This window comes from Lepus europaeus, chromosome 1 (genome assembly GCF_033115175.1).
Source record: "Lepus europaeus isolate LE1 chromosome 1, mLepTim1.pri, whole genome shotgun sequence".
NCBI lineage: Eukaryota > Metazoa > Chordata > Mammalia > Lagomorpha > Leporidae > Lepus > Lepus europaeus.
The window spans coordinates 183,398,773-183,425,150 of NC_084827.1; the positions used below are offsets into that span (position 1 = coordinate 183,398,773).

At 60.4% G+C, this 26,378-nt stretch overlaps 1 protein-coding gene across 3 annotated transcripts in view; it reads right to left on the reverse strand.

Moving 5' to 3' along the window:
- The window catches only part of PASK (PAS domain containing serine/threonine kinase), a 39,998-nt gene that overhangs the window by 9,857 nt on the left and 3,763 nt on the right, over positions 1–26,378 (reverse strand). For all 3 annotated transcript variants that reach the window (XM_062194189.1, XM_062194181.1, XM_062194171.1), the window contains exons 2-11: positions 24,105–24,339; positions 22,129–22,361; positions 21,344–21,514; positions 20,243–20,383; positions 19,595–19,729; positions 14,904–15,164; positions 13,882–14,050; positions 12,822–12,978; positions 1,914–3,415; positions 268–449 (exon numbers count right to left, since the gene is read on the reverse strand). In XM_062194189.1, coding sequence (XP_062050173.1) covers positions 268–449; positions 1,914–3,415; positions 12,822–12,978; positions 13,882–14,050; positions 14,904–15,164; positions 19,595–19,729; positions 20,243–20,383; positions 21,344–21,514; positions 22,129–22,361; positions 24,105–24,285 — 3,132 coding nt within the window. In that variant the 5' untranslated portion in view covers positions 24,286–24,339. The remainder of the gene's footprint in view (positions 1–267; positions 450–1,913; positions 3,416–12,821; positions 12,979–13,881; positions 14,051–14,903; positions 15,165–19,594; positions 19,730–20,242; positions 20,384–21,343; positions 21,515–22,128; positions 22,362–24,104; positions 24,340–26,378) is intronic.

Consider the following 26,378-nt stretch of genomic DNA (forward strand, 5'->3'; position numbering starts at 1 on the left):
CCCGTGCCCACCGGGACCCTACCGGAGAACCCCTCCCCCGGGCACTCTGGGTGACTCCACACACGGATCTGGATGGCACGTGTGTGGACCCGTGTTTCCACTCCAGCAAGTGACTAGTCTTCTGTGTGGCCTTGCACTTACTGGGGACCTCGGAAGACGGTGCCGAAAAGCCACAGGTGGTCTCCACTCCCACCCCAAGACACTAGCCGGGGAACTCGCCACATGGTGCCAGGCAGACGCAAGGCATGCACTGACAGCAACACTAACCTCCCCCCAGCTGGGCCCGGGGAGCTCCGGCATGGAGTGGGTGGAGCTGGGCAAGCTGGCCAGGAGCAGGCGTGTCCTGGTGGCAGAGTCCTGGTGGCTGTGCAAGAGGTTCTTCACCAGCCAGCAGCAGAACAGGGTGGCAGAGCCTTGGAGCTCCACCCGCTTCACTTCAAACTGGATGCCTGAAGGGCCGGAGAGAAGGCACGGCCGCTGGTTATCTCTCCAACAACAGTGTCACAGCTCAAAAGCCTGCACCCCACAACGGCAGAAAGACAAGGCAGCCACGGGCGGAGACCAGGTAGCACCCACACTGGGAAAGGCGAGAACCGCGGGCGGAGACCAGGCAGCACCCACGCTGAGAGGGGAGAGCCGTGGGCGGAGAGCAGGCAGCACCCACGCTGGGAGGGGAGAACCGCGGGCGGAGAGCAGGCAGCACCCACGCTGGGAGGGGAGAACCGCGGCAGAGCTGGTGGGGAAGCCCCGTCCCAGCGCAGGGCAGCACTCAGCAGAGCCCTGCAAGTCATTCCAGCTCAGAGAGGCCCAGAAAGCCTGCCCTGGATACAGCCTCCCTGCAGCAGGGCCTCTGCTTCAGGACAGGAGACAGGGACGCGAGTGGCTTCAGCTGGAACCCAGACAGCTGCCCACCAGTCACATGCAGCCACAGAAGCACCCACGTGGGAAGACGTTGCTGCACAGCCTCCTGTGCGTGCACCCAAGCAAGTGTGCTCACACTGTCTAACGTTTCTTCCACAAATGAGATGTGTCTTACATAATTTTTAAGTTTTTATACCATGCAGAAACAACTGATGGGGCTGGCTCTGTGGCACAGCAGGTTAAGCTACCACTCGTGACGCTGGCATCCCATATCGGAGTGCCAGTTCAAGCCTCGGCCACTCCACTTCAGAGCTACCTCCATGCTAATATGTCAGGAAAGCAGTGGATGATGGTCCAAGTACTTGGGCCCCTGCTACCCCTGTGGGAGGCCTGGTGGAGTTCCTGGCTCCTGACCCGGCCCTAGCTGTGGTGGCCACTTGAGGAGTAGATCAGTGGATGGAAGACATCTCTCTCTCTCTCTCTCTCTCTCTCTCTCTCTCTCTCTCTCTCTCTCTGTCTCCCTCTCTATTAGTTTGCCTTTAAAACAAATAAATCTACCTTAAAGGAAGGAAGGATGAATGAATGAATTGGCTAATATAACGTGGTCCAAAATAAACCACAAGTAAAACAAACAGAATCAGCCAGACCCGAAGAGCCCTGGCAGGAGGGGAGGTGGCAGCCTGGTCAGAGCTCCCAGGCACGGGCAGAGGACCAGACACAGCCCTGCCGCGCCCACACCCCTCCCGGCCCCTCGGTGCGGCCCCAGCACTGTGCTCCGCCACACTGCCCTGTCTGGGCCCAGTGGACTCCCCTGAGGAGGACGCTGGCACCAGGGAGGTGTCGGAACCCTGAGCTCCACCCGCTCCGAGCGCACACTTGTAATCCTGGGGTCCAACAGGCAGGCGATGGCAGCACCTGGCATCACTCTGGTTATCCTTCAGCCCTTCGTTCCTGCCCAAGTGTTGAGGGGTGAAAGGACCAGAAGTCCCTGCCCCGCCCTGGCAGCACTGGCTCTGGGGATGGGACGCCCCCCACGCCAGGCCGGGACATACTCAGCCGCAAACCGTCCCGGTGGTAGCAGCTCCCTGAGTAGGTGCCCTCCTGGATCTGCCGCCCCAGGCTGGCGGCGCCCGGCGTCACAGGTGTGGAGGTGACCTGGGCACTTGGCCTCGACTCCTCTGCTGCTGGCTGCGCCTCCTCAGAGCTGGCATCTGACGTGGGAAGGAGGCAGCTGGGGCCTTCACTGTCACTCACTTCGAAGTGCTCAGAGGACACCAGAGAGACCTCAGAGGGCTCTGTCCGGCGGCTCTCCTGGAACCGCCGGCCCTCGCCAAGCCTAAAGCAGGTGCCAGTCAGCAGCAACAGCTCCCTGTCGTCCACATCTGACCCTTGCCTGGCGAGGCTGCCCACGTCCGAGTCGGAGCCCCCCGCAGAGGGGCAGGGGGTCTCCGTGGGCTCGGACACAGCGCAGGAACAATTTGATGAAGTTCGGTCAATCTGGTCACTGAAGAAGGCTTCCTTGAGGTTCCAGGAGTAGGAATGCATGCCGGGCTCTGGGGCCTCCACAGGCTCCAGGACACCGGGCAGGTCCGTGGCCAGGGCATAGCGGGCCGAGGAGCTGTCCGCACGGCCGTGCATGTCCCTGCCTCTCAGACTGCAGCGGGACACGGGCAGGGGGAAGGCCGGGCGCTCCCTGGGGATGAGCTCGATATAGGAGACGTCTGGGGCTCCTGCAAAGCTGGGTGTGCACAGCTGCTCCTTAATTAGGCAGGCCTGCAGCTCCTCCCGGTCGTCTTTCACCCCCAGCCACGACTCATCCTGCGTGGGCGTCCCAGGAGACACACTCGCCATCCCCGGGGGCCTGGGGGCCGAGTCCTGGCTGGGCTTATGCAGGACCCACTCGCTCACGAACCGATGCTGGTGTGCGGGGAGAGCGCCCTCTGCTGGCTGTCCCACAGCACGGGGCTCAGGCCTGGTGACATCCACCAAGGAGTTAGGACTGCCAGGACTGCCAGGACTCCCGAGATCCCGTGGGACTTCCCGAGGCGGGCCGCACCTGACGTCGCCGCTCCACCGCTGGGCTGCAAGTGCAGTGTCAGAGTCTTCACAGGAAGCGGCCAGCTTCGCGTCTGCTGGCGCAGAGCTGCTCTCTGGCAGGAGGGCCTGGGTGGGGCTCTCTGTTGCTGCAGGCTCCTCCCTCCCCACGGCAGGGGACGGATCACCAAGGCCTGGTGGGCTTCCTTCTTGGATATTTGGCTGGTCCTGGGGCAGCGGCTGTTCACCAGGGCCTGGTGGGCTTCCTTCTTGGATATTTGCCTGGTCCTTCGGCAGCTGTTCACCAGGGCCTGGTGGGCTTCCTTCTTGGATGTTTGGCTGGTCCTGGGGCAGCGGCTGTTCACCAGCGCCTGGTGGGCTTTCCCCTGGGATGTTTGGCTGGTCCTTGGGCAGCGGCTGTTCACCAGGGTCCGGTGGGCCTTCCTGGGTGCTTTGCTCGTCTGTGGACAATGACCGTGCAGCAGGGGCCGGCAGCCTGTCTGTTGGCATGCTGTCCTCTCTGGGCACAGCAGCATGGATGACATGGTCACGGAGAGGCAAAAGAAATGATTACGTCAGGATAGATTCTCCTTCTACTAGAGAGAAGCTCAAAGCATTTAATACAACAAACTGGACACAGGAAGACTAAATTCTGTAGCCGAGGAAAACAACGAAGCAGCCGTTCTCATGTCCACAGTTAGCAGGGATTTACAGGGCAGGGTTCGCCTGGCTGCTGACGCCGGGTGAGATGCCGGCATCCCACACTGCACAGCCGGAACTCGGTTCCCGCTCAGGCTCGACAGCAGCTTCCTGCTGGTACGGACCCCGGGAGGCTGCAGTGACGGCCCCGGTGGTTGGGTTCCGGCCACCCCCACGGGAGACCTGGACTGAGTCCTCGGCTCCCAGCTTCAGCTTGGCCCAGCCTCAGCTCTCGAAAGCATCCAGGGAGTGGAGCAGCCGAGGGGAGGCCCTCTCTCCCCTTCTCCTCCACTCCTTCTCTCCTTCTTTCTGTCTCTCTCCTTCTCAAAGAGCTTTTACAAAAATAAAAGATTTATTTATTTACTTCAAAGTCAGAGTTACACAGAGAGCGAAGGAGAAGCAGAGAGAGAGAGAGGTCTTCCATCTGCTGGTTTACTACCCAATTGGCTGCAACGGCTAGAGCTGTGCCAAATCGAAGCCAGGAGCCAGGAGCTTCCTCAGGGTCTCCAACATGGGTGCAGAGGTTCAAGGACTTGGGCCATCTTCTGCTGCTTTCCCAGGCCATAGCGGAGAGCTGGATAGGAAGTGGAGCAGCTGGGACTCGAACTGGTGCCCATATGAGATGCCAGCACTGTAGGCAGCGGCTTTACCTATCACACCATAGCGCCGGCCCCCAAACAGCTCTTTTTTTAAAACATTTTATTTATCTGGGCCGGCGCCGTGGCTTAACAGGCTAATCCTCCGCCTTGCGGCGCCGGCACCCCGGGTTCTAGTCCCGGTTGGGGCACTGGATTCTATCCCGGTTGCCCCTCTTCCAGGCCAGCTCTCTGCTATGGCCCGGGAGTGCAGTGGAGGATGGCCCAAGTGCTTGGTCCCTGCACCCCATGGGAGACCAGGAGAAGCACCTGGCTCCTGGCTTCGGATCGGCACGATGTGCCAGCCGCAGCAGCCATTGGAGGGTGAACCAACGGCAAAAAGGAAGACCTTTCTCTCTGTCTCTCTCACTATCCACTCTGCCTGTCAAAAAAAAAAAAAAAAAAGATTTTATTTATCTGAAAGACAGCGTTACAGAGAGAGAGGTTTTCCATCTGCTGGTTCACTCCCCCAGATGGCCCCAACAGCTGGAGCTGCGCTGATCCGAAGACAGGAGCCAGGAGCTTCTTCCAGGTCTCCCATGTGGGTGCAGGGGCCCAAGGACTTGGGCCACCTTCCATCTCTTCCCAGGTCATAGAAGAGAGCTGGATTGGAAGAGGAGCAGCCGGGACTAGAACCAGCGCCCATATGGGATGCCGGCACTTCAGGCCAGGGCTTGAATCCATTGTGCCACAGCGCTGGCCTCCGCCTTCCTCTCCCCCCACCTCAAACAGCTTTTAAAACAAAATGCTACTGCGGCCACCATTGTGGTGTAGCAGGTAAAGCTATCGCCTTTGATGCCGACATCCCATATGGGCCCTGGTTCAAGTCCCAGCTGCTCCAGATCCAGTTCCCTGCCAATGCGCCTGGGGAAGCAGGTGAAGAGGGCCCCAAGTGTTTGGACCCCTGCATCCATATGGAAGAACCAGAAGAAGCTCCTGGCTTCGGTCTGACCCAACCCTGGCCACTGGGGCCATCTGGGGAATCAATCAGTGGGTGGATCTCTCTCTCCCTCTCTCTCTCCCTCTCCCTCTCCCTCTCTCCCTTTCAGTCTCCCTCTCCTCTCTCAGTTGCTCATTCTTTCAAATAAATTTCTTTAAAAAAACAAGAATAGTATAAAATAAAAAGGAGAGATCTTCACAGGACAATGTGCACAGAGTAATCTCAGCTGTGTTAATGTGACACAGGAGCAAACCTGTGTGCGCGCGCACACGCACACTCACACACACACACACACACTCACACATTTAATGTGCAAGAACACCCGGCAGCCCCTGGAGGAAAGCCCGGATTGCAGGCACTGGGAAGTGGGAGACGGGCGTCTGCTCTTTGCCATATCACGTAGTATGGACTTTGAAATAATTTCAATTAGACTGGAAAACACAACAGTATGGATAAATCTCACATAAAACTGAATAAAGGCAGACGAAGGGAATGCACAGGGCCCTCTGACCTACACCTTGACCCCAGGGCAGGGATGGACACTGAGAGGGATGGCGCTCCAGCAGCCCTTCTGGGGTGAGCAGAGAAAGAACCGCAGGTTGTGATGTACCTGAGGTTTGGGCACTTTGCTGCCTGCTGTTCATAAAAAAAAAACCTTTAAAGGAAGACTGGTTCAAATCACCCAGCATGCATGCACAGCAGGCTGGGACCCCACGCCACTGAGTATCGTATTTCGACTTTTCTGACTTGGCTGCACTGTCCAACATGAGGCGCAAATGTAGCACGCAAACGCTTCTCGGAGTGATAAAGCAGGCCTGGGTGGGCTCTCTGAACCCCCATAACTCTCCTGTACCCTCCACGGCCACTCCACACCCGACACAGGGTGAGAAGATCCAGTCCTCCGGGAAGGCTGCGGGGACAGGGCCAGGTGACCAAGGGAGGCTCGCCACTGTCACCGTGCAGAACTCAGCAGGTGCAGGCTGCACAATCAGTACTGTCACTGTCCCCTCCATGCACCCTCAGGGGGCACACTCAGTACTGTCACTGTCCCCTCCACACACCCTCAGGGGGCACACTCAGTACTGTCACTGTCCCCTCCATACACCCTCAGGGGGCACACTCAGTACTGTCCCTGTCCCCTCCATACACCCTCAGGGGGCACACTAGGTACTGTCCCTGTCCCCTCCACACACCCTCAGGGGGCACACTCAGTACTGTCCCTGTCCCCTCCATACACCCTCAGGGGGCACACTCAGTACTGTCACTGTCCCCTCCATACACCCTCAGGGGGGACAGTCAGTACTGTCACTGTCCCCTCCATGCACCCTCAGGGGGCACACTCAGTACTGTCACTGTCCCCTCCACACACCCTCAGGGGGCACACTCAGTACTGTCACTGTCCCCTCCATACACCCTCAGGGGGCACACTCAGTACTGTCCCTGTCCCCTCCATACACCCTCAGGGGGCACACTAGGTACTGTCCCTGTCCCCTCCACACACCCTCAGGGGGCACACTCAGTACTGTCCCTGTCCCCTCCATACACCCTCAGGGGGCACACTCAGTACTGTCCCTGTCCCCTCCATACACCCTCAGGGGGCACACTAGGTACTGTCCCTGTCCCCTCCACACACCCTCAGGGGGCACACACAATACTGTCCCTGTCCCCTCCATACACCCTCAGGGGGCACACTCAGTACTGTCCCTGTCCCTGTCCCCTCCATACACCCTCAGGGGGCACACTCAGTACTGTCCCTGTCCCCTCCATACACCCTCAGGGGGCACACTCAGTACTGAAACTGTCCCCTCCATACACCCTCAGGGGGGACACTCAGTACTGTCCCTGTCCCTGTCCCCTCCATACACCCTCAGGGGGCACACTCAGTACTGTCCCTGTCCCCTCCATACACCCTCAGGGGGCACACTCAGTACTGAAACTGTCCCCTCCATACACCCTCAGGGGGGACACTCAGTACTGTCCCTGTCCCTGTCCCCTCCATGCACCCTCAGGGGGCACACTCAGTACTGTCCCTGTCCCCTCCACACACCCTCAGGGGGCACACTCAGTACTGTCCCTGTCCCCTCCATACACCCTCAGGGGGCACACTCAGTACTGTCCCTGTCCCTGTCCCCTCCATACACCCTCAGGGGGCACACTCAGTACTGTCCCTGTCCCCTCCATACACCCTCAGGGGGCACACTCAGTACTGAAACTGTCCCCTCCATACACCCTCAGGGGGGACACTCAGTACTGTCCCTGTCCCTGTCCCCTCCATACACCCTCAGGGGGCACACTCAGTACTGTCCCTGTCCCCTCCATACACCCTCAGGGGGCACACTCAGTACTGAAACTGTCCCCTCCATACACCCTCAGGGGGGACACTCAGTACTGTCCCTGTCCCTGTCCCCTCCATACACCCTCAGGGGGCACACTCAGTACTGTCCCTGTCCCCTCCATGCACCCTCAGGGGGCACACTCAGTACTGTCCCTGTCCCCTCCACACACCCTCAGGGGGCACACTCAGTACTGTCCCTGTCCCCTCCATACACCCTCAGGGGGCACACTCAGTACTGTCCCTGTCCCCTCCATACACCCTCAGGGGGGACACTCAGTACTGTCCCTGTCCCTGTCCCCTCCATACACCCTCAGGGGGCACACTCAGTACTGGCACTGTCCCCTCCATACACCCTCAGGGGGCACACTCAGTACTGTCCCTGTCCCCTCCATACACCCTCAGGGGGCACACTCAGTACTGTCCCTGTCCCCTCCATATATCCTCAGGGGACACACACACTACTGACACTGTCCCCTCCATACACCCTCAGGGGGCACACACAGTACTGACACTGTCCCCTCCATACACCCTCAGCGGGCACACTCAGTACTGTCCCTGTCCCCTCCATACACCCTCAGGGGGCGCACACAGTACTGACACTGTCCCCTCCATACACCCTCAGGGGGCACACTCAGTACGGTCACTGTCCCCTCCATACACCCTCGGGGGCACACACAGTACTGACACTGTCCCCTCCATACACTCTCAGGGGGCGCACACAGTACTGACACTGTCCCCTCCATACACCCTCAGGGGGCACACTCAGTACTGTCCCTGTCCCCTCCATACACCCTCAGGGGGTGCACACAGTACTGTCACTGTCACTGTCCCCTCCATACACCCTCAGGGGGCACACTCAGTACTGTCCCTGTCCCCTCCACACACCCTCAGGGGGCACACTCAGTACTGTCACTGTCCCCTCCATACACCCTCAGGGGGCACACTCAGTACTGTCACTGTCCCCTCCATACACCCTCAGGGGGCACACTCAGTACGGTCACTGTCCCCTCCATACACCCTCGGGGGCACACACAGTACTGTCCCTGTCCCCTCCATACACCCTCAGGGGGCGCACACAGTACTGACACTGTCCCCTCCATACACCCTCAGGGGGCACACTCAGTACTGTCCCTGTCCCCTCCATACACCCTCAGGGGGGACACTCAGTACTGACACTGTCCCCTCCATACACCCTCAGGGGGCACACTCAGTACTGTCCCTGTCCCCTCCACACACCCTCAGGGGGCACACTCAGTACTGTCCCTAACCCTCCATACACCCTCAGGGGACACACTCAGTACTGTCCCTGTCCCCTCCATACACCCTCAGGGGGGACACTCAGTACTGACACTGTCCCCTCCATACACCCTCAGGGGGCACACTCAGTACTGTCCCTGTCCCCTCCACACACCCTCAGGGGGCACACTCAGTACTGTCACTGTCCCCTCCATACACCCTCAGGGGGCACACACAGTACTGTCCCTAACCCTCCATACACCCTCAGGGGACACACTCAGTACTGTCCCTGTCCCCTCCACACACCCTCAGGGGGCACACTCAGTACTGTCCCTGTCACTGTCCCCTCCATACACCCTCAGGGGGCCCACTCAGTACTGTCCCTGTCCCCTCCATACACCCTCAGGGGGCACACTCAGTACTGTCACTGTCCCCTCCACACACCCTCAGGGGGCACACTCAGTACTGTCCCTGTCACTGTCCCCTCCATACACCCTCAGGGGGCACACTCAGTACTGTCACTGTCCCCTCCATACACCCTCAGGGGGCACACTCAGTACTGTCCCTGTCCCCTCCATATATCCTCAGGGGACACACACACTACTGACACTGTCCCCTCCATAACCCTCAGGGGGCACATTCAGTACTGTCATTGTCACTGTCCCCTCCATACACCCTCAGCGGGCACACTCAGTACTGTCACTGTCCCCTCCATACACCCTCAGGGACACACTCAGTACTGTCCCTGTCCCCTCCACACACCCTCAGGGGGCACACTCAGTACTGTCCCTGTCACTGTCCCCTCCATACACCCTCAGGGGGCACACTCAGTACTGTCCCTGTCCCCTCCATACACCCTCAGGGGGCACACTCAGTACTGTCACTGTCCCCTCCATACACCCTCAGGGGGCACACTCAGTACTGTCACTGTCCCCTCCATACACCCTCAGGGGGCACACATAGTACTGTCACTGTCACTGTCCCCTCCATACACCCTCAGGGGGCACACTCAGTACTGTCACAATCACTGTCCCCTCCATACACCCTCAGGGGGCACACTCAGTACTGAAACTGTCCCCTCCATACACCCTCAGGGGGCACACTCAGTACTGAAACTGTCCCCTCCATACACCCTCAGGGGGCACACTCAGTACTGTCACTGTCACTGTCCCCTCCATACACCCTCAGGGGGTGCACACAGTACTGTCCCTGTCCCCTCCATACACCCTCAGGGGGCACACTCAGTACGGTCACTGTCCCCTCCACACACCCTCAGGGCGCACACTCAGTACTGTCCCTGTCACTGTCCCCTCCACACACCCTCAGGGGGCACACACAGTACTGTCCCTGTCCCCTCCATACACCCTCAGGGGGCACACTCAGTACTGTCCCTGTCACTGTCCCCTCCACACACCCTCAGGGGGCACACTCAGTACTGTCACTGTCCCCTCCATACACTCTCAGGGGGCACACTCAGTACTGACACTGTCCCCTCCATACACCTCAGGGGGCACACTCAGTACTGTCACTGTCCCCTCCATACACCCTCAGGGGGCACACTCAGTACTGAAACTGTCCCCTCCATACACCCTCAGGGGGCAAACTCAGTACTGTCACTGTCACTGTCCCCTCCATACACCCTCAGGGGGCACACACAGTACTGTCACTGTCCCCTCCATACACCCTCAGGGGCACACACAGTACGGTCACTGTCCCCTCCACACACCCTCAGGGGGCACACTCAGTACTGGCACTGTCCCCTCCATACACCCTCAAGGGGCACACTCAGTACGGTCACTGTCCCCTCCATACACCCTTAGGTGGCACACTCAGTACTGACACTGTCCCCTCCATACACCCTCAGGGGGCACACACAGTACTGTCCCTGTCACTGTCCCCTCAATACACCCTCAGGGGGCACACACAGTACTGTCCCTGTCCCCTCCATACACCCTCAGGGGGCACACACAGTACTGTCCCTGTCACTGTCCCCTCCATACACCCTCAGGGGGCACACACAGTACTGACACTGTCACTGTCCCCTCCATACACCCTCAGGGGGCACACTCAGTACTGAAACTGTCCCCTCCATACACCCTCAGGGGGCACACTCAGTACTGTCACTGTCACTGTCCCCTCCATACACCCTCAGGGGGCACACTCAGTACTGTCCCTGTCCCTTTCCCCTCCATATATCCTCAGGGGGCACACACAGTACTGTCACTGTCACTGTGCCCTCCATACACCCTCAGGGGGCACACTCAGTACTGTCACTGTCCCTGTCCCCTCCATACACCCTCAGGGGGCACACTCAGTACTGTCACTGTCCCCTCCATACACCCTCAGGGGGCACACAGTACTGTCACTGTCCCCTCCATACACCCAAGGGGACACACAGTACTGTCACTGTCACTGTCCCCTCCATACACCCTCAGGGGGCACACTCAGTACTGTCACTGTCCCCTCGATACACCCTCAGGGGGTGCACACAGTACTGTCACTGTCTCCTCCATACACCTCAGGGGGCACACTCAGTACTGTCCCTGTCCCCTCCATACACCCTCAGGGGACACACTCAGTACTGTCACTGTCCCCTCGATACACCCTCAGGGGGCACACTCAGTACTGTCCCTGTCCCCTCCATACACCCTCAGGGGACACACTCAGTACTGTCACTGTCCCCTCCATACACCCTCAGGGTGCACACTCAGTACTGTCCCTGTCCCCTCCATACACCCTCAGGGGGCACACTCAGTACTGAAACTGTCCCCTCCATACACCCTCAGGGGCACACTCAGTACTGTCCCTGTCCCCTCCATACACCCTCAGGGGGCACACTCAGTACTGTCACTGTCCCCTCCATACACCTCAGGGGGGACACACAGTACTGAAACTGTCACTGTCCCCTCCATACACCCTCAGGGGGCACACTCAGTACTGTCACTGTCCCCTCCATACACCTCAGGGGGTACACACAGTACTGTCCCTGTCACTGTCCCCTCCATACACCCTCAGGGGGCGCACACAGTACTGACACTGTCCCCTCCATACATCCACAGGGGGCACACTCAGTACGGTCACTGTCCCCTCCATATACCCTCAGTGGTTGCACACAGTACTGTCACTGTCACTGTCCCCTCCATACACCATCAGGGGGGACACACAGTACTGTCACTGTCACTGTCTCCTCCATACACCCTCAGGGGGCACACACAGTACTGTCACTGTCACTGTCCCCTCCATACACCCTGAGGGGGCACACACAGTACTGTCACTGTCCCCTCCATACACCCTCAGGGGGCACACACAGTACTGTCACTGTCCCTGTCCCCTCCATACATCCTCAGGGGGCACACACAGTACTGTCACTGTCCCCTCCATATACCCTCAGGGGTTGCACACAGTACTGTCACTGTCACTGTCCCCTCCATACACCCTCAGGGGGGACACACAGTACTGTCACTGTCACTGTCCCCTCCATACACCCTCAGGGGGTGCACACAGTACTGTCACTGTCCCCTCCATACACCCTCAGGGGACACACACAGTACTGTCCCTGTCCCCTCCATACACCCTCAGGGGGCACACTCAGTACTGTCACTGTCCCCTCCATACACCCTCAGGGGGCACACTCAGTACTGTCCCTGCCCCCTCCATACACTCTCAGGGGGCACACTCAGTACTGTCACTGTCACTGTCCCCTCCATACACCCTCAGGGGGCACACTCAGTACTGTCACTGTCCCCTCCATACACCCTCAGGGGGCACACTCAGTACTGTCCCTGCCCCCTCCATACACCCTCAGGGGGCACACTCAGTACTGTCACTGTCCCCGCCATACACCCTCAGGGGGCACACTCAGTACTGTCCCTGCCCCCTCCATACACCCTCAGGGGGTGCACACAGTACTGGCCCTGTCCCCTCCATACACCCTCAGGGGGTGCACACAGTACTGGCACTGTCCCCTCCAGCACACCCTCAGGGGGTGCACACAGTACTGGCCCTGTCCCCTCCAGCACACCCGCCTGGCGCCCTCCCACCTGCCTCCACTCAGCCTGCAGCCTTCCCGGCTGGGACTTACCCAGGAGGTGGCTGAGGTGGCAGTGAGGGCAGGAGCTTGCCGCCAACGTCCAGCGGGGCCTGAGTCTCAGGAGAGCCATCCTGGCTGTCTCCCAGACTCAGGGTCTCATCTTGGGGCAGAACGTGGTCGCCAGCTGTTGTGACATCAACTCTCGGATCTAGCAACAACATTAACAAAGTGTTTTCTATGCAAGGGTTCGTGCTTCTGAGAGGCACCTCCCAGAGCGACGCCGGGGAATCTCCACTGGCCATGGCCCTCTGGGCTCATGGGGTACAGGAGAGACCCACCAGTGCCCAGTCACGTCCTCCAGGCACCGGCTTCCGACGGGCCTTCATTCTCTGAAAGCTGCTGTCACTCTCTCACTGCCATCTTGTCTCGTTCCCTGTCTCCTCATGGGAGAGAGTAGAGACCATGGCTGACACACTACCACAGTGGGCTCCAGCAAGGCCCAGGGCTTCCGGGCAGGCAGAAGTTGGCCACACAGGCCAGGAGCCCCTCCCGGGCAGGGCTGGGGTGCACCTCCCCCCGGCTGGCCCTCCCCAGAGCTCAGGCACTGGCTTTGCTCTCCCAGTGCCCTCAGCCAGGGTGGGTCCACAGCCAAGGGCACAGCACAGCTAAGGCCGACCACCAGCAGGAACTTGGGAGGATCTGCAGAAAGGACCTAAGATGTCACAGCCAACTTGAGGTCTGTTCTCGGTAGCAATGACCCAGATGCGTCGTCAGTGTGGTCTGAAGCCAGGGGAAGCCACACGCTCGCTGCAGATTGACAAGACTGACAATCACTGACTGTTTCCAGCTACAGCAGCCAGGGACGCTGCCTCAGAACCTGCTGTTCCTCTTCTCGCTGCTGTGACACACATGCCATGTCCCCCAGGACAGGTCAGTGGGGACAGACAGGAGCAGCAGACAGGAGGCAGCTGCCTGCAGGCTCTGTTCTCTCCCCAGCCTGAGCCTCTGCAGGGGTCGTCCATGGCTTTGGCCCCTTCCAGCCCCATGGAGGAGGACACAGTTGTGGAGCTGGGTGGCCACGGTGCACCTGGAGAAAGAGGCCATATCTCACCCTGAGCTCCACTGGCTGGGTCCCAGGCTGGCCAGGGGTCCAAGGGCGCCTCCCCAGGTCCACGGTCGCTGCTCATGTCCAGGCACTTGGCCAGGTCTGGCAGCTGCACAGAGCTGTCATCAGCAAGGTCCATGTACTGGTAGAAGCCAGGGATCAGGAAAGTGATGTTCTGGAACACAAAGCAGCCCCACTTCAGGCCCCGGGAAGGTCCACACTGACTCCCGCCCCACCCTCCCGGGGAGAACAGGCATGCTGCAAGCCAGGCTCTCCACGGCTCAACCCTCTGTGACTGGCCTGAGGGCCCTCTGACACTCAACACAGAAGCCATGATTTTTTAACATACTCTGAGGTGAGTTATACCAACATGGACGCATCTTCCAGGTGGGTATGTGGCCGCTGACCCACATCTACCCTGGGAGCCTGCAAACGTCACCTGACACAGCTCACTGTATGGCCCACAGTGGACAGGAATGGTACCTGCACCCATCAGGGGCCCCAGTGCCTCCCAGCCCAGGAGCTGCCCAACAGACGCTGTCTGAGCCAGTGTGGACCTAGGCCTGCGCAGCCCCCGTGGCCACGGGAACTGGGTGAGGGTGGGAGGGAGCAAGCTTAGGAGTCCCTGAAAAGACGCAGTGCCAGTTCAGCGGATGAGCCCATGAGCAGAGGGCCCTGGAGGATGCCACCCAAGTCATACCTCTAGAGGACCGATACGTGAGCAAAACACCATTGTGGTTGTTTCCAGCATGGCGTGTGGTAACCGGTAACGGACTGGCTCACATGGTGCCGGCTAAGCAAGCGCAGGGCATTCCAAGCACAGCCAGCCTGACTTTGAGGTGTGAAGACTGAAGCAGCACCCGCCCAAGAAGAGGCGGTCGCCACGCTGGCCACACACCACGCCCGGGACTGCAGACAGGACCCTCGCTGGGTCCAGGGGGCCAGCGGTGAGGACGGCTTTCCTGGCAGGGCGCTCCTCTCCCTCCCCTGGGGGGTCGCCAACGTGTGTTCAGAGCACAGAGCCCCACCTTGCCCAGGAGCTCGGCCTTCCCGTAACCGAACAGCATGAGGGCGAAGCTGTGGTTGATGCCGTAGATGGTGCCATCCGGCTGCAGGGTGATGAGGCCACTGATGGTGCAGAAGACCCAGACAGAAGCCGAGAAACCTCGCGCAGGGGCCGCTGTGCCCTCGCCCACCGCCTCGCCGGGGGCTTCCGCCTTCAGCTTCAGACTCAGAGGGAAGGTGGTGCCGTCTCTGGCTCTGCCAACAGATCTCTGAATCTGGAGATTCTGAAAGGAAGGAACACGGCTGAGCTGCAGCAGCAAGGCCCTGCTGCCCGGCTCTGAGTCCCGCCCCACGCGTCTGTCACGGCGACGCACAAGGACATCTCTTACCCGTGAGCTACGGCAGCAAGGCCCTGCTGCCCGGCTCTGAGTCCCGCCCCACGCGTCTGTCACGCAACGCACAAGGACATCTCTTACCCGTGAGCTGCGGCAGCACGGCCCTGCTGCCCGGCTCTGAGTCCCGCCCCACGCGTCTGTCACGGCGACGCACAGGACATCTCTTACCCGTGAGCTACGGCAGCAAGGCCCTGCTGCCCGGCTCTGAGTCCTGCCCCACGCGTCTGTCACGTGACGCACAGGGACATCTCTTACCCGTGAGCTACGGCAGCAAGGCCCTGCTGCCCGGCTCTGAGTCCCGCCCCACGCGTCTGTCACGGCGACGCACAGGACATCTCTTACCCGTGAGCTACGGCAGCAAGGCCCTGCTGCCCGGCTCTGAGTCCCGCCCCACGCGTCTGTCACGGCGACGCACAGGGACATCTCAAACCCACACTGCTTCCAGACTCAGCGTCCAGAGAGGCCCCGAGTGCAGTGCGCACGAGGGTTCTGGAGACACAGGTACGGGAGGGACTGGGGGCATGTGTGCTGTCCCTGCTCAGGTCCACGGCATGCTGGCCTCCGCAGGCTGCACCCCCTGGCTCCTCAGAGAGAGGAAAGAGCACATCTCTTGGCCTTGGGGTTCCCATGGCCCCCCTGAGCAAGTGGCCCCAGGCTCTTACCCACTCCTGTCCCGCCAGCCTTGGGGCAGTGGCCATTTGCCTTCTCACCCACACAGCCAAGTCCCTGTTTCTGCTGTTACTGCACGGAAGGAAATCCAGCAGGACCTCTCCCCAGGCCTCTGCCCACACTGTTCACCTGTGGGTTCAGCCCCACGAGACGTGGGAGCTGGGGAGCCCTGCGGGAAGCTGGCAGCTCTACAGCCCAGTCCAGAACCTGGGGACTTCAGCACCGCGCCCTGGCTGCAGTCAAACTCCAGACCCCAGGCTCCCCAGAACAGGTGCAAGCCATGCCCAGCTGCCCTGACCATCACTGAGGGGCCAGGCCCCTTTCTGCTGGCTCCATCTGCTTCCAAGGCCTGAGCCAGCTCCTCTGACACCCCCCCGGAATACGCCCCCTCATGTCACGTGGTACACTTGTGTGCAGACGCACACCTGGCCGAGGGAACACACCATCTCATGTATGCAGTACACATGCGCAGACACACCCCTGGCCCAGGGAACATGCCACCTCACATCTCATGGTATGCAGGTCTCCAGACACATGCCCCTCACGTGATGTGGTACACATGTGTGCAGACACAGGCCTGGCCCAGGGGACACACCTCCTCACGTGATGTGGTACACATGTGTGCAGACACAGGTCTGGCCCAGGGGACACACCTCCTCACGTGATGTGGTACACGTGTGTGCAGACACAGGCCTGGCCCAGGGGACACACCTCCTCACGTGATGTGGTACACGTGTGTGCAGACACAGGCCTGGCCCAGGGGACACACCTCCTCACGTGATGTGGTACACGTGTGTGCAGACACAGGTCTGGCCCAGGGGACACACCTCCTCACGTGATGTGGTGCACGTGTGTGCAGACACAGGCCTGGCCCAGGGGACACACCTCCTCACGTGATGTGGTACACGTGTGTGCAGACACAGGCCTGGCCCAGGGGACACACCTCCTCACGTGATGTGGTACACATGTATGCAGACACAGGCCTGGCCCAGGGGACACACCCCCTCATGTGATGTGGTACACATGTGTGCAGACACAGGCCTGGCCCAGGGGACACACCTCCTCACGTGATGTGGTACACATGTGTGCAGACACAGGCCTGGCCCAGGGGACACACCTCCTCACGTGATGTGGTACACGTGTGTGCAGACACAGGTCTGGCCCAGGGGACACACCTTTTCACGTGATGTGGTACACGTGTGCAGACACAGGTCTGGCCCAGGGAACACGCCTCCTCACGTGATGTGGTACACATGTGTGCAGACACAGGTCTGGCCCAGGGGACATGCCCCCTCTGTGAGGTGGTACACATGTGTGCAGACACAGGCCTGGCCCAGGGAACACACCTCCTCATGTGATGTGGTACACATGTGTGCAGACACAGGTCTGGCCCAGGGGACACACCCCTCAGTGAGTTGGGGCTGCTGTGGGGCTCTGATGGCTGCCACTTCAGAGAAGTTTAGGACACAGAGGGACAAAGGTGGGTGCAGGGGAGCTGCTGCCAACAGGGCCAAACAGCGTCAGATGGCAAAAGACAAGCTCAGAGCCCAGACCTGAGTGTCTCTCTGGGTGGCCTGAGAGGAAAGAGCTGACCTAGACAAGATGACCTGTCCAGGCTCCTCCCACAGGGGTGGGGATGGGACGTAAGCTGAAGTCTTGGCCATCAGGTCCCCTGTGTGAAGGCCATAAACAATGGGAGACAGGGCACCCAGAGAACCTGGGGGAGACAGGAGCACCTGGTGGGGGACGGGGACACCTTGGGGGAGATGGGAACACCTGGGGGAGACGGGGAACCTGGGAGAGACAGGAACACCTGGGGGAGACAGGAACACCTGGGGGAGACGGGAACACCTAGGGGAGACAGGGACACCTGGGGGAGACGGGGACACCTGGGGGAGATGGGGAATACCTGAGCGAGACGGGAACACCTGGAGGGGGACGGGGACACCTTCGGGGAGATGGGAACACCTGGGGGTTACAGGGACACCTGGGGGAGACGGGGAACCTGGGAGAGACAGAAACACCTGGGGGAGACAGGGACACCTGTGGGAGACAGGGACACCTGGGGGAGACGGGGACACCTGGGGGAGATGGGAACACCTGGGGGTTACAGGGACACCTGGGGGAGACGGGGAACCTGGGAGAGACAGGAACACCTGGGGGGGACGGGGACACCTGGGGAGGACGGGGACACCTGGGGGAGACAGGGACACCTGGGGGAGTCGGGGTCACCTGGGGGAGACACGAGCACCTGAGGGAGACAGGAGCACCTGGGGGAGATGGGGATACCTGGGGGAGATGGGAACACCTGGGGGTTACAGGGACACCTGGGGGAGACGGGGAACCTGGGAGAGACAGGAACACCTGGGGGGGACGGGGACACCTGGGGAGGACGGGGACACCTGGGGGAGACAGGGACACCTGGGGGAGTCGGGGTCACCTGGGGGAGACACGAGCACCTGAGGGAGACAGGAGCACCTGGGGGAGATGGGGATACCTGGGGAGGACGGGGACACCTGGGGGAGACAGGGACACCTGGGGGGGACGGGGACACCTGGGGGAGACGGGGACACCTGGGGGAGACAGGGACACCTGGGGGGGACGGGGACACCTGGGGGAGACGGGGACACCTGGGGGAGATGGGGAATACCTGAGGGAGACGGGAACACCTGGAGGGGGACGGGGACACCTTCGGGGAGATGGGAACACCTGGGGGTTACAGGGACACCTGGGGGAGACAGGGACACCTGGGGGGGATGGGGACACCCGGGGGAGACGGGGACACCCGGGGGAGACACGAGCACCTGAGGGAGACAGGAGCACTTGGGGGAGATGGGGATACCTGGGGAGGACGGGGACACCTGGGGGAGACAGGGACACCTGGGGAGGACGGGGACACCTGGGGGGGACGGGGACACCTGGGGGCGACAGTAGCACCTGGGGGAGTTGGGGACACCTGGGGGAGACAGGAGCACCTGGGGGAGATGGGGACACCTGGGGGAGAAGGGGATACCTGGGGGAGTTGGGGACACCTGGGGGAGATGGGGACACCTGTGGGAGACAGGGACACCTGGGGGAATCAGGGACATCTGGGGGAGATGGGGACATCTGGGGGAGATGGGGACACCTGGGGGAGTCGGGGATACCTGGGGAGGACGGGGACACCTGGGGGAGATAGGGACACCTGGGGGGGATGGGGACACCTGGGGGAGACAGGAGCACCTGCGGGAGTCGGGGATACCTGGGGAGGACGGGGACACCTGGGGGAGACAGGAGCACCTGGGGGAGTCAGGGACACCTGGGGGAGACGGGGACACCTGGGGGGATTCAACCACTAACAGCCTCAGCCCGCACCCTAGACCCCCTCCCTCTGCAGCTGCCCGCCCTCCTGCCCAGCACAGCCATCCCTCCTGAGGGACAGCCTGCCCATCACTCCTCCCTCCCCCCAGTACAGAGAGACCCCAGCAGAGGACTGAGGGCACCAGAATGGTCAGCTGGGGCACCACACGGGCTCTGCTCAGAGAGATCGGGTCAGAGCACTCCCACCTCAGGATGCTCCTGGGGTCGGGGACCCTTGGCCTGCTCCTCAGCTGTGGATTTGCACCTGAAAACACGACACCCACCACGGGTTCAGCCGCCAGGGGTCCTACCTTTGGGACTTGCTGGCCGGGTGGAGGGAGCTGCACGGACGGAATCAGGTCTGTGATGCGCTGCCCAGCCACTTCCTCTGCAGACACAAACCCGTGGAGATGGGCAAAGAGGCAGTCACAGGCTGTGATGGTTCCCTGGAGAGAAGCCCGGGTGTGAGCATGGAGCAGAGGCCTTGGCAGCCCAGCTCTACCCACCCTGAACCACACACCTCCAGCCAAAACCAAGCCACTCACACACGCCAGAGGCGCGCACACGAGGCTCCCAGATACAAGTCTCCCCACGAGTCTCCCCTACACAGCCCCCCCCCTCCGGCCAGGGTTCTCCTGAGGCCCGGCCCCTGGCGGCTCATCCCGAGGACACGGCAGCAGCCCCTGAGCACCAGCACCGTCCTCACATCACCTCTACCCTGGGCGCTGTGCGCTTTTTGTTGAAACAGTCCAGGTTCACAGGTGGGGACACTGAGGCAGGGGAGACTGGGTTCTTTTCCCGAGCACATCCCGGCCAGAGCCACCCCCAGACTCCTCTCTCTTCCCGAAGGCGCAGATGGGGACAGCACTGGCAAGGTGTGGGCAGGGGAGGGGGGCATGGGGTTCCACATTTGTTACACACAGCAAAGCCACAGGCGGCCAAGACACAGCCAGACTCACATCGCTCTGGAAGGAGACCCAGGCTGAGACCCTCTCCACGGGCTCCAGGACCACCACGCAGAACAGGCTGTGCTGCTGCCGCACCTTCTTCATCCACACGGAGACGGCGATCTTCTCGCCGCCACGGCTGACGATGTCTACCTGTGACACAGGCAGGCTGGCACCGGCTCCCAGGGAGGGCGTCCCGGGCTCCAGGCACTGTGACGCTGTCGGCCTGGGCTCACCTGCCTTCCTGCAACACCACCCAGACACAAACAAGGACTCTGATAGGAAGATACAGGCTCGAGCAGATGTCTTACAAAGGGAGTGGACGTCCTTGTCCTCAGCTGCATGGTAGCAACACAGGAGAAAGAAGCAGTGCCCATACCCCTTATTCCTCTTTTTTTTTTTTTTTTAAGATTTACTGATTGATTGAAAGGCAGAGGGACAGAGAGAGACAGAGAGATCTTCCATCCACTGATTCACTCCCCCAAATGCCCACAACAGTCATTGCTGGGCCAGACTGAAGCCAGAAGCCAGGAGCTCCAACTAAGTCTCCCTCCTGGGTGGCAGGAGCCCAAGCACTCGGACCGGCACCACTGCCTCCCAAGCACATCTGCAGGAGGCTGGATCAGCATGGCGTAGCAGGACCCAACCCAGGCACTGCGGCACGGATCACAGGCATCCCTGCTGTGCCACAAAGCCTGCCCATCATCGCTTCTTAAGGAAACAGATACCAGTACATGCTGAACATCTGAACCAGGAATTTTCTGATGCAACTGCTCCTAAGGTCCTTTCACGCCATGGGCCAGCCCTGCACATGTGGCTCAGTGTCCAGCAATGGGTGGGCAGAGAGGTCACACACCAGCGGCCCTCACATGGAACAAACAACGTGAGGACAGCGACACTGTCTCACCCCTCAGAGCCTCCTGGCCTGCACAACACCAACAAAGAAAGCGAGGGCTCTGAGACACGCACGGTGCCTCCCTGACCCCACCTCAGCTGAGGCAGGAAACTGTTCCTATGTGTTTCAGTGCAGGGCGCTGCCACTGCGGGCGCCCCGACCCCTGGGAACAGCTCAAAGCTGGCCCCCATACGGCTCTGGGCGTCACCTCCACTCACCACGGTGCCAAAAACCACTGCAACACGGCCATCTGCCTCCACGTGTTCCTCACTGAGAGCCTCGACCACGTGGGAGTCCGACTGCAGGAAGAACTGTGTAAGCTTCCGGCCAATCAGGTCATGGCTGCTGTACCCCAAGAGGCTGCAAGCTTTGTCGTTGGCCACCAGGATCTGAGGAGATGCAAAGAGGGGACACAAAAGTCACAAACTCCTGAACACAGCTGAGCAGAGGCTGACACGGGGACCTGTCTTCAGCAGTGCGCACCAGCATCCCACACCCCTGACTCCACGCCCCTCCCAGGCTCACACCTGAGCTCTCATGGCCTTGGGGGCCATACCTTGGTGGTAGTAGAGACGGCGGGAAGGGGGAAAGATGGAAACAGGATAGCTGACCGTCCCCATGAACTTCCCCAGCAGAAACGGCCACAAGGACACCAAGGTGGCGAGGACAGCAGGAACTGGACCTCGCTCCCTCCCATCCCAGGAGCTCGGAGGTGTGCGGCGCAGGCGCGTTCCGCAGGTGTGTAAGTGTTGGAATCCCTTCTCCTTCAGCACGCACTCTAGCAGGCATGTCAAACAACGCCCTTCATCCCTCTGCTCATCCCCACCTCCAAAAGGGGATTCTCCGAGTCTTTATCCCTCTCGCTACTAAACCCGTATACCCAAGCACGTCTCTAACTGCACCTAAAATGCACACATCGCTGTGTCAGGTCCCAGGACCCAGGACCCAGGCACAAAGCCAGGCCTGCTCCTCCAGTTGGATCTCAAAGCAAGCAAGCAAGCACCTCTGTGGTCTTGGCGTCCACGGTGAAGACGGCCTTGTTGGGGTTGCTCACGGGGGTGGGCAGCAGGGGCGTGGGCCAGCCGGCCGAGAAGCCGCGCAGCAGGGAGCAGCAGGACGCGCTGCTGCAGGAGCCCAGCCGGTCGGCATGCTCGGGCGTCGGCGGGCAGTGCAGTCTGCTGGTGCAGATGTTCTGAGCAGCCAGTGACGACAGGCAGTAGGAGCTCCACCTGTCCTCTGCAGGGAGAGGAGAGGTGCTCACTGCCCAGACCTGCGGAGCCCGCAGGGCCCAGGGACCCGGCCACCTGCAGGGCTACTGCCCCCCTGTATCCAAACCCTGTCCAGGAATCCACTCACAGCCTTCCAAGGCTCAGGAGCCACACGGGGCAACATCCTCTCAGAGCCTCTCGCCCCCGTCTGCATCAGTTCCAGGCCCCACCCCAAGCAGGAGCTCTGGCTCACAAATGCTCCCTCTTAGGGCCGGCGCTATGGCACAGCAGGCTAAGCTGCTGCTTGTGATGCCAACATCCCATATGAGCACTGGTTCAGACCCCAGCTGCTCTGCTTCAGATCCAGCTCCCTGCTAATGAGCCTGGGAAAACAGTGGAAAATGGCCCACGTGCTTGGGACACTGCACCCACACGGGAAACCTGGGTGGAGTTCCTGGCTCCTGGCTTCAGCCCGGCCCAGTCACGGCCATTGCAGCCACCTGGGAGTGAACAAATGGATAGATGATATCTGTCTCTCTCCCTCCATCCCTCTAACTTTGCCTTTCAAATAAATCTTTAAAAAAAAAAAAAAAAAAAAGTCCCCTCTCTCCTGCTTCAGTCACTTCAAGAACCCCACCTGCTGCTTGTCCCTAGAAAGGATCTCACAGTTCAGGGGCCACTGCTGGCCACCCCTCCTCACCTCAGCCCTGTAGGTGCTCGGCTCAGGACGTCCGCCCCGCCTTCCTCTCCCACCCCTCCCGGCAGCATTACGCAGGCTGCAGATGCTGAGGGCCGTGACTCCTGCAGGGACACCTCCGGCCCTCCCTCTCCGCTGGGCTCAGTGCACTTCCCTCGACTCTTCAGCTCTCTTCTGCCCCCCTCATCCAGGCCCCAGACTTCCTCAGTTAGTGACCTCACCTCCGCCCCTCTGAGACTGGCAGCCAGCAGTCGCCAAGACTGGCCAGGCCCCAGCTCTGGCCTCCAGCTTACCCCCTTGCTCCCAGCCACCTGCCGGAAGGATTCCCCTAAACCAACGGGCCACGCATTGCTCTGCTGAGCGTGTGCCAGGCCAGTGTCCAGGGAAGCCACCTCCTGAGGGACCTGCAGCACCTCTGCCCTCTCCACAGGGCCACGGCTTGCAGCTCAGGGCAGGGCACCAGCTCCACTCGACACCCTCTCCTCCTGTCCTCCAGGTCACCTCAGCCATCTCAACATCACACACTCCTTGCTGCCTCCTGACACCCACAGAAAGCAAGGTGCCGCCCTCTTCTTCCCCGTGGCCCAGGGCCCCGGCTGTCAGCTCAGCAGGCCCCAACTGACTCTTGCTGGTGCCCACGGCTCCAGCTCTGCCCTGGCAGCACCCACTGTGCTACTGGCGGCCCTCGTGCCTGTCTCTGGCGTAGAAACCACTCCGGGGGAGGGGCTGCATTCTCGGAGTCCAGGCGGAAGCCTGCACCTGCCCTGTGGGGTCCCTGCGTATTCCCTGAGCCAAATGAGCCAGAGTGTCTTTCTCTGTGACAAAGCCCAGGCCGGAACAATGCTCTCACACCCTAAAGAGAAGTGACACTCTGTGCTGACTTGACCCAGGAAAGTGGACGCAACCCCAGCAGCTGGGGCACGCCGCAGGCCCCTGGGAGAGCAGGGCCACCGTGGGCCCGGTGCCTCCACACACGGAACTGACTCTGCTGGCCAAAGGATCTGGGGGCAGGAGCCACTGAGCAACTCCACATCTGTTTTCAGCGCCGATGCCCACGGTGGTGGAGGCCGGTACCAGAGAGCGCCATTCTGCTCTGGCAGAGCTTGGAAAGCCCGTTCTTCCTGCTCAGGTGCCTGTGGGCCATGGCCGGGGCCCGGCTGCAATCCACGGGGCTCGGTGTGGCGGGGCTCTCCGCAGGGGCTGGCACGGGGAGGCTCCCAGACAGGCATCTCCGGTCCTCTTCAAAGGCTTCCATGGCGGAGGGTGGCCCAGCCACTGAGCTTCGACCCTCACGGCGTCACCTAGCCTCCTAGAAAACAAAGCGTGGCTGACTCCCGGCTGTGGTGGGGGAGCTTCGGCCAGCAGGCCCCCAGCCTGAGACTCCTGAAGCTGCAGTTCAGAGGAAGGCACAGGAGTACGGGAAAGCAGAGCCGGAGGGCACGGAGGGGAGCAGGGAGCTGCAGGGCCACACAGGCCAAGATGGCCACTGGGACCCCCAGAACCCGCCTGCTCCCCTGGCCCCAGCTTTCCCCACAGCTCCTGGGAACTTCCAACGAACACAGGCCACAGCTGAGCGTCTACATCCCCTAGAGATGGACCTGTAGACCCAAACACAGAAAGTAAAAGTAACACAGGAGATGCCACACACCCTGCAGCGAGCCCCGCTGATGACAACACCTGTGCACTACAGGGCAGCGACGCGTGCGCGTCCCCCACTGCACCCTGTGCGTGCGTCACACATGTCACACACGTGCAGGACAGCAGACAGCTCCACCCCGCACGGTAACAGCGCTGCAAACACAAGGGCGCAGTCACTAAACCTTGTCCTCAGGCCAGACTCAACAAGGAGGAAGACTCAACAAGTCCTGTGCTAGAAGGGAGGGAGCCCCACCCAGGCATCCAGGCTCTTCACAAAGGACAACAGGACACCGTGGCCAACACCAGAGCCACCAGCAGCAGCTCCCCGTGACGCGCAGAGGCCACAGGGCCCAGACACCATGTTCCTGGGTCTGCATCCCGTTTAACCTGTGTCTTCTAGGGCCTGTTTTGATGTCGACACCTCGCCCAGACCCTTAGATGGACAGAAAATTGAGGGCATCCCAGCCACGGTGAGCGAAGCATCACCATCAAAGTACGTCACAGAGCTGCAGGAGCTGGCACTGGCCAGGCTCGAACGCACGGGGGTGCTGGCATCCACCCAGGCCAAGAGCTACACAGGCTAACAGCGGCAGTGGAGTGGGGCTCACCCACAGCCACCTGTAACTGCAGCTCCCCTTCCCAGACAGGCCCAGCTGAGAGCCTGGGGGCTGGAACATCAACACAAGAGCCCTGGGGACGTGACGCACCCATAATACCTTCTAAACAAACTGGAGAAAGATCTTCAGTGGTTTCTTAGGCAAGACACAAGAAGCATCAACCATAACAAAAAAGACTGGTAGGGGCCAGCACTGTGGCATAGCTTAAGCAGCACTGGCAACCCATATGGGCACCGGTTTGAGTCCTGGCTGCTCCTTTTCTGATCCAGCTCTCTGCTGTGGCCTGGGAAAGCAGTGGAAGATGGCCCAAGTGCTTGGGTTCCTGCACCCGCGTGGAACACCCAGAAGCTCCTAGCTCCTGGCTTCCGATCAGCACAGCTCCAGCCATTGTGGCCATTTGGGGAGTGAACCAGCGGATGGAAGACCTCTCTCTCCGTCTCTCACTCTCTCTGTCTGTAACTCTACCTCTCAAATAAATAAATATTAAAAAAAAAAAAAAAGACTGGTAAATTAGAGTCAACCCAAACACAATGCCTCTGCCATTTAAAAACCGAAAAGGGGGCAGGCACGTGGCCTAGCACACCAGGTGCAAACGAACACATCTGATCCAGCTTCCTGCCAGCCAAATGGAGACCTGGACCGAGTTCTTAGCTTCCTGCTTTGGCCCCAGCCCAGCTACAGCCGCTGCAGACATCTGAAAAGTAAACCAGTGGATAGAGCAGCAAGCTCTTTCTAGGACAAATTCCTTTTTAACTTAAAGAAAGAGAAAAGACAAGCCATTGGCTTGGAGAAAATAGTCGTAATACCTGTACCTGACACAAGGCTTGTCGCTGGAATAGAGAACTCTCATGGCTCAGTCGTAAGGGGGCACAGCGCAGTCTTCGCCACAACGGGCAAAGGCTCTGAATGGCGTGTTGCCACAGACACGCGTGGGCAAAGGCTTTGAACGGACGTGTTGCCACAGACACACGTGGGCAAGGGTTTTGAATTGACATGTTGTCATAGACACGCGTGGGCAAGGGCTTTGAATTGACATGTTGTCATAGACACGCGTGGGCAAGGGCTTTGAATAGATGTGTTGCCACAGACACGC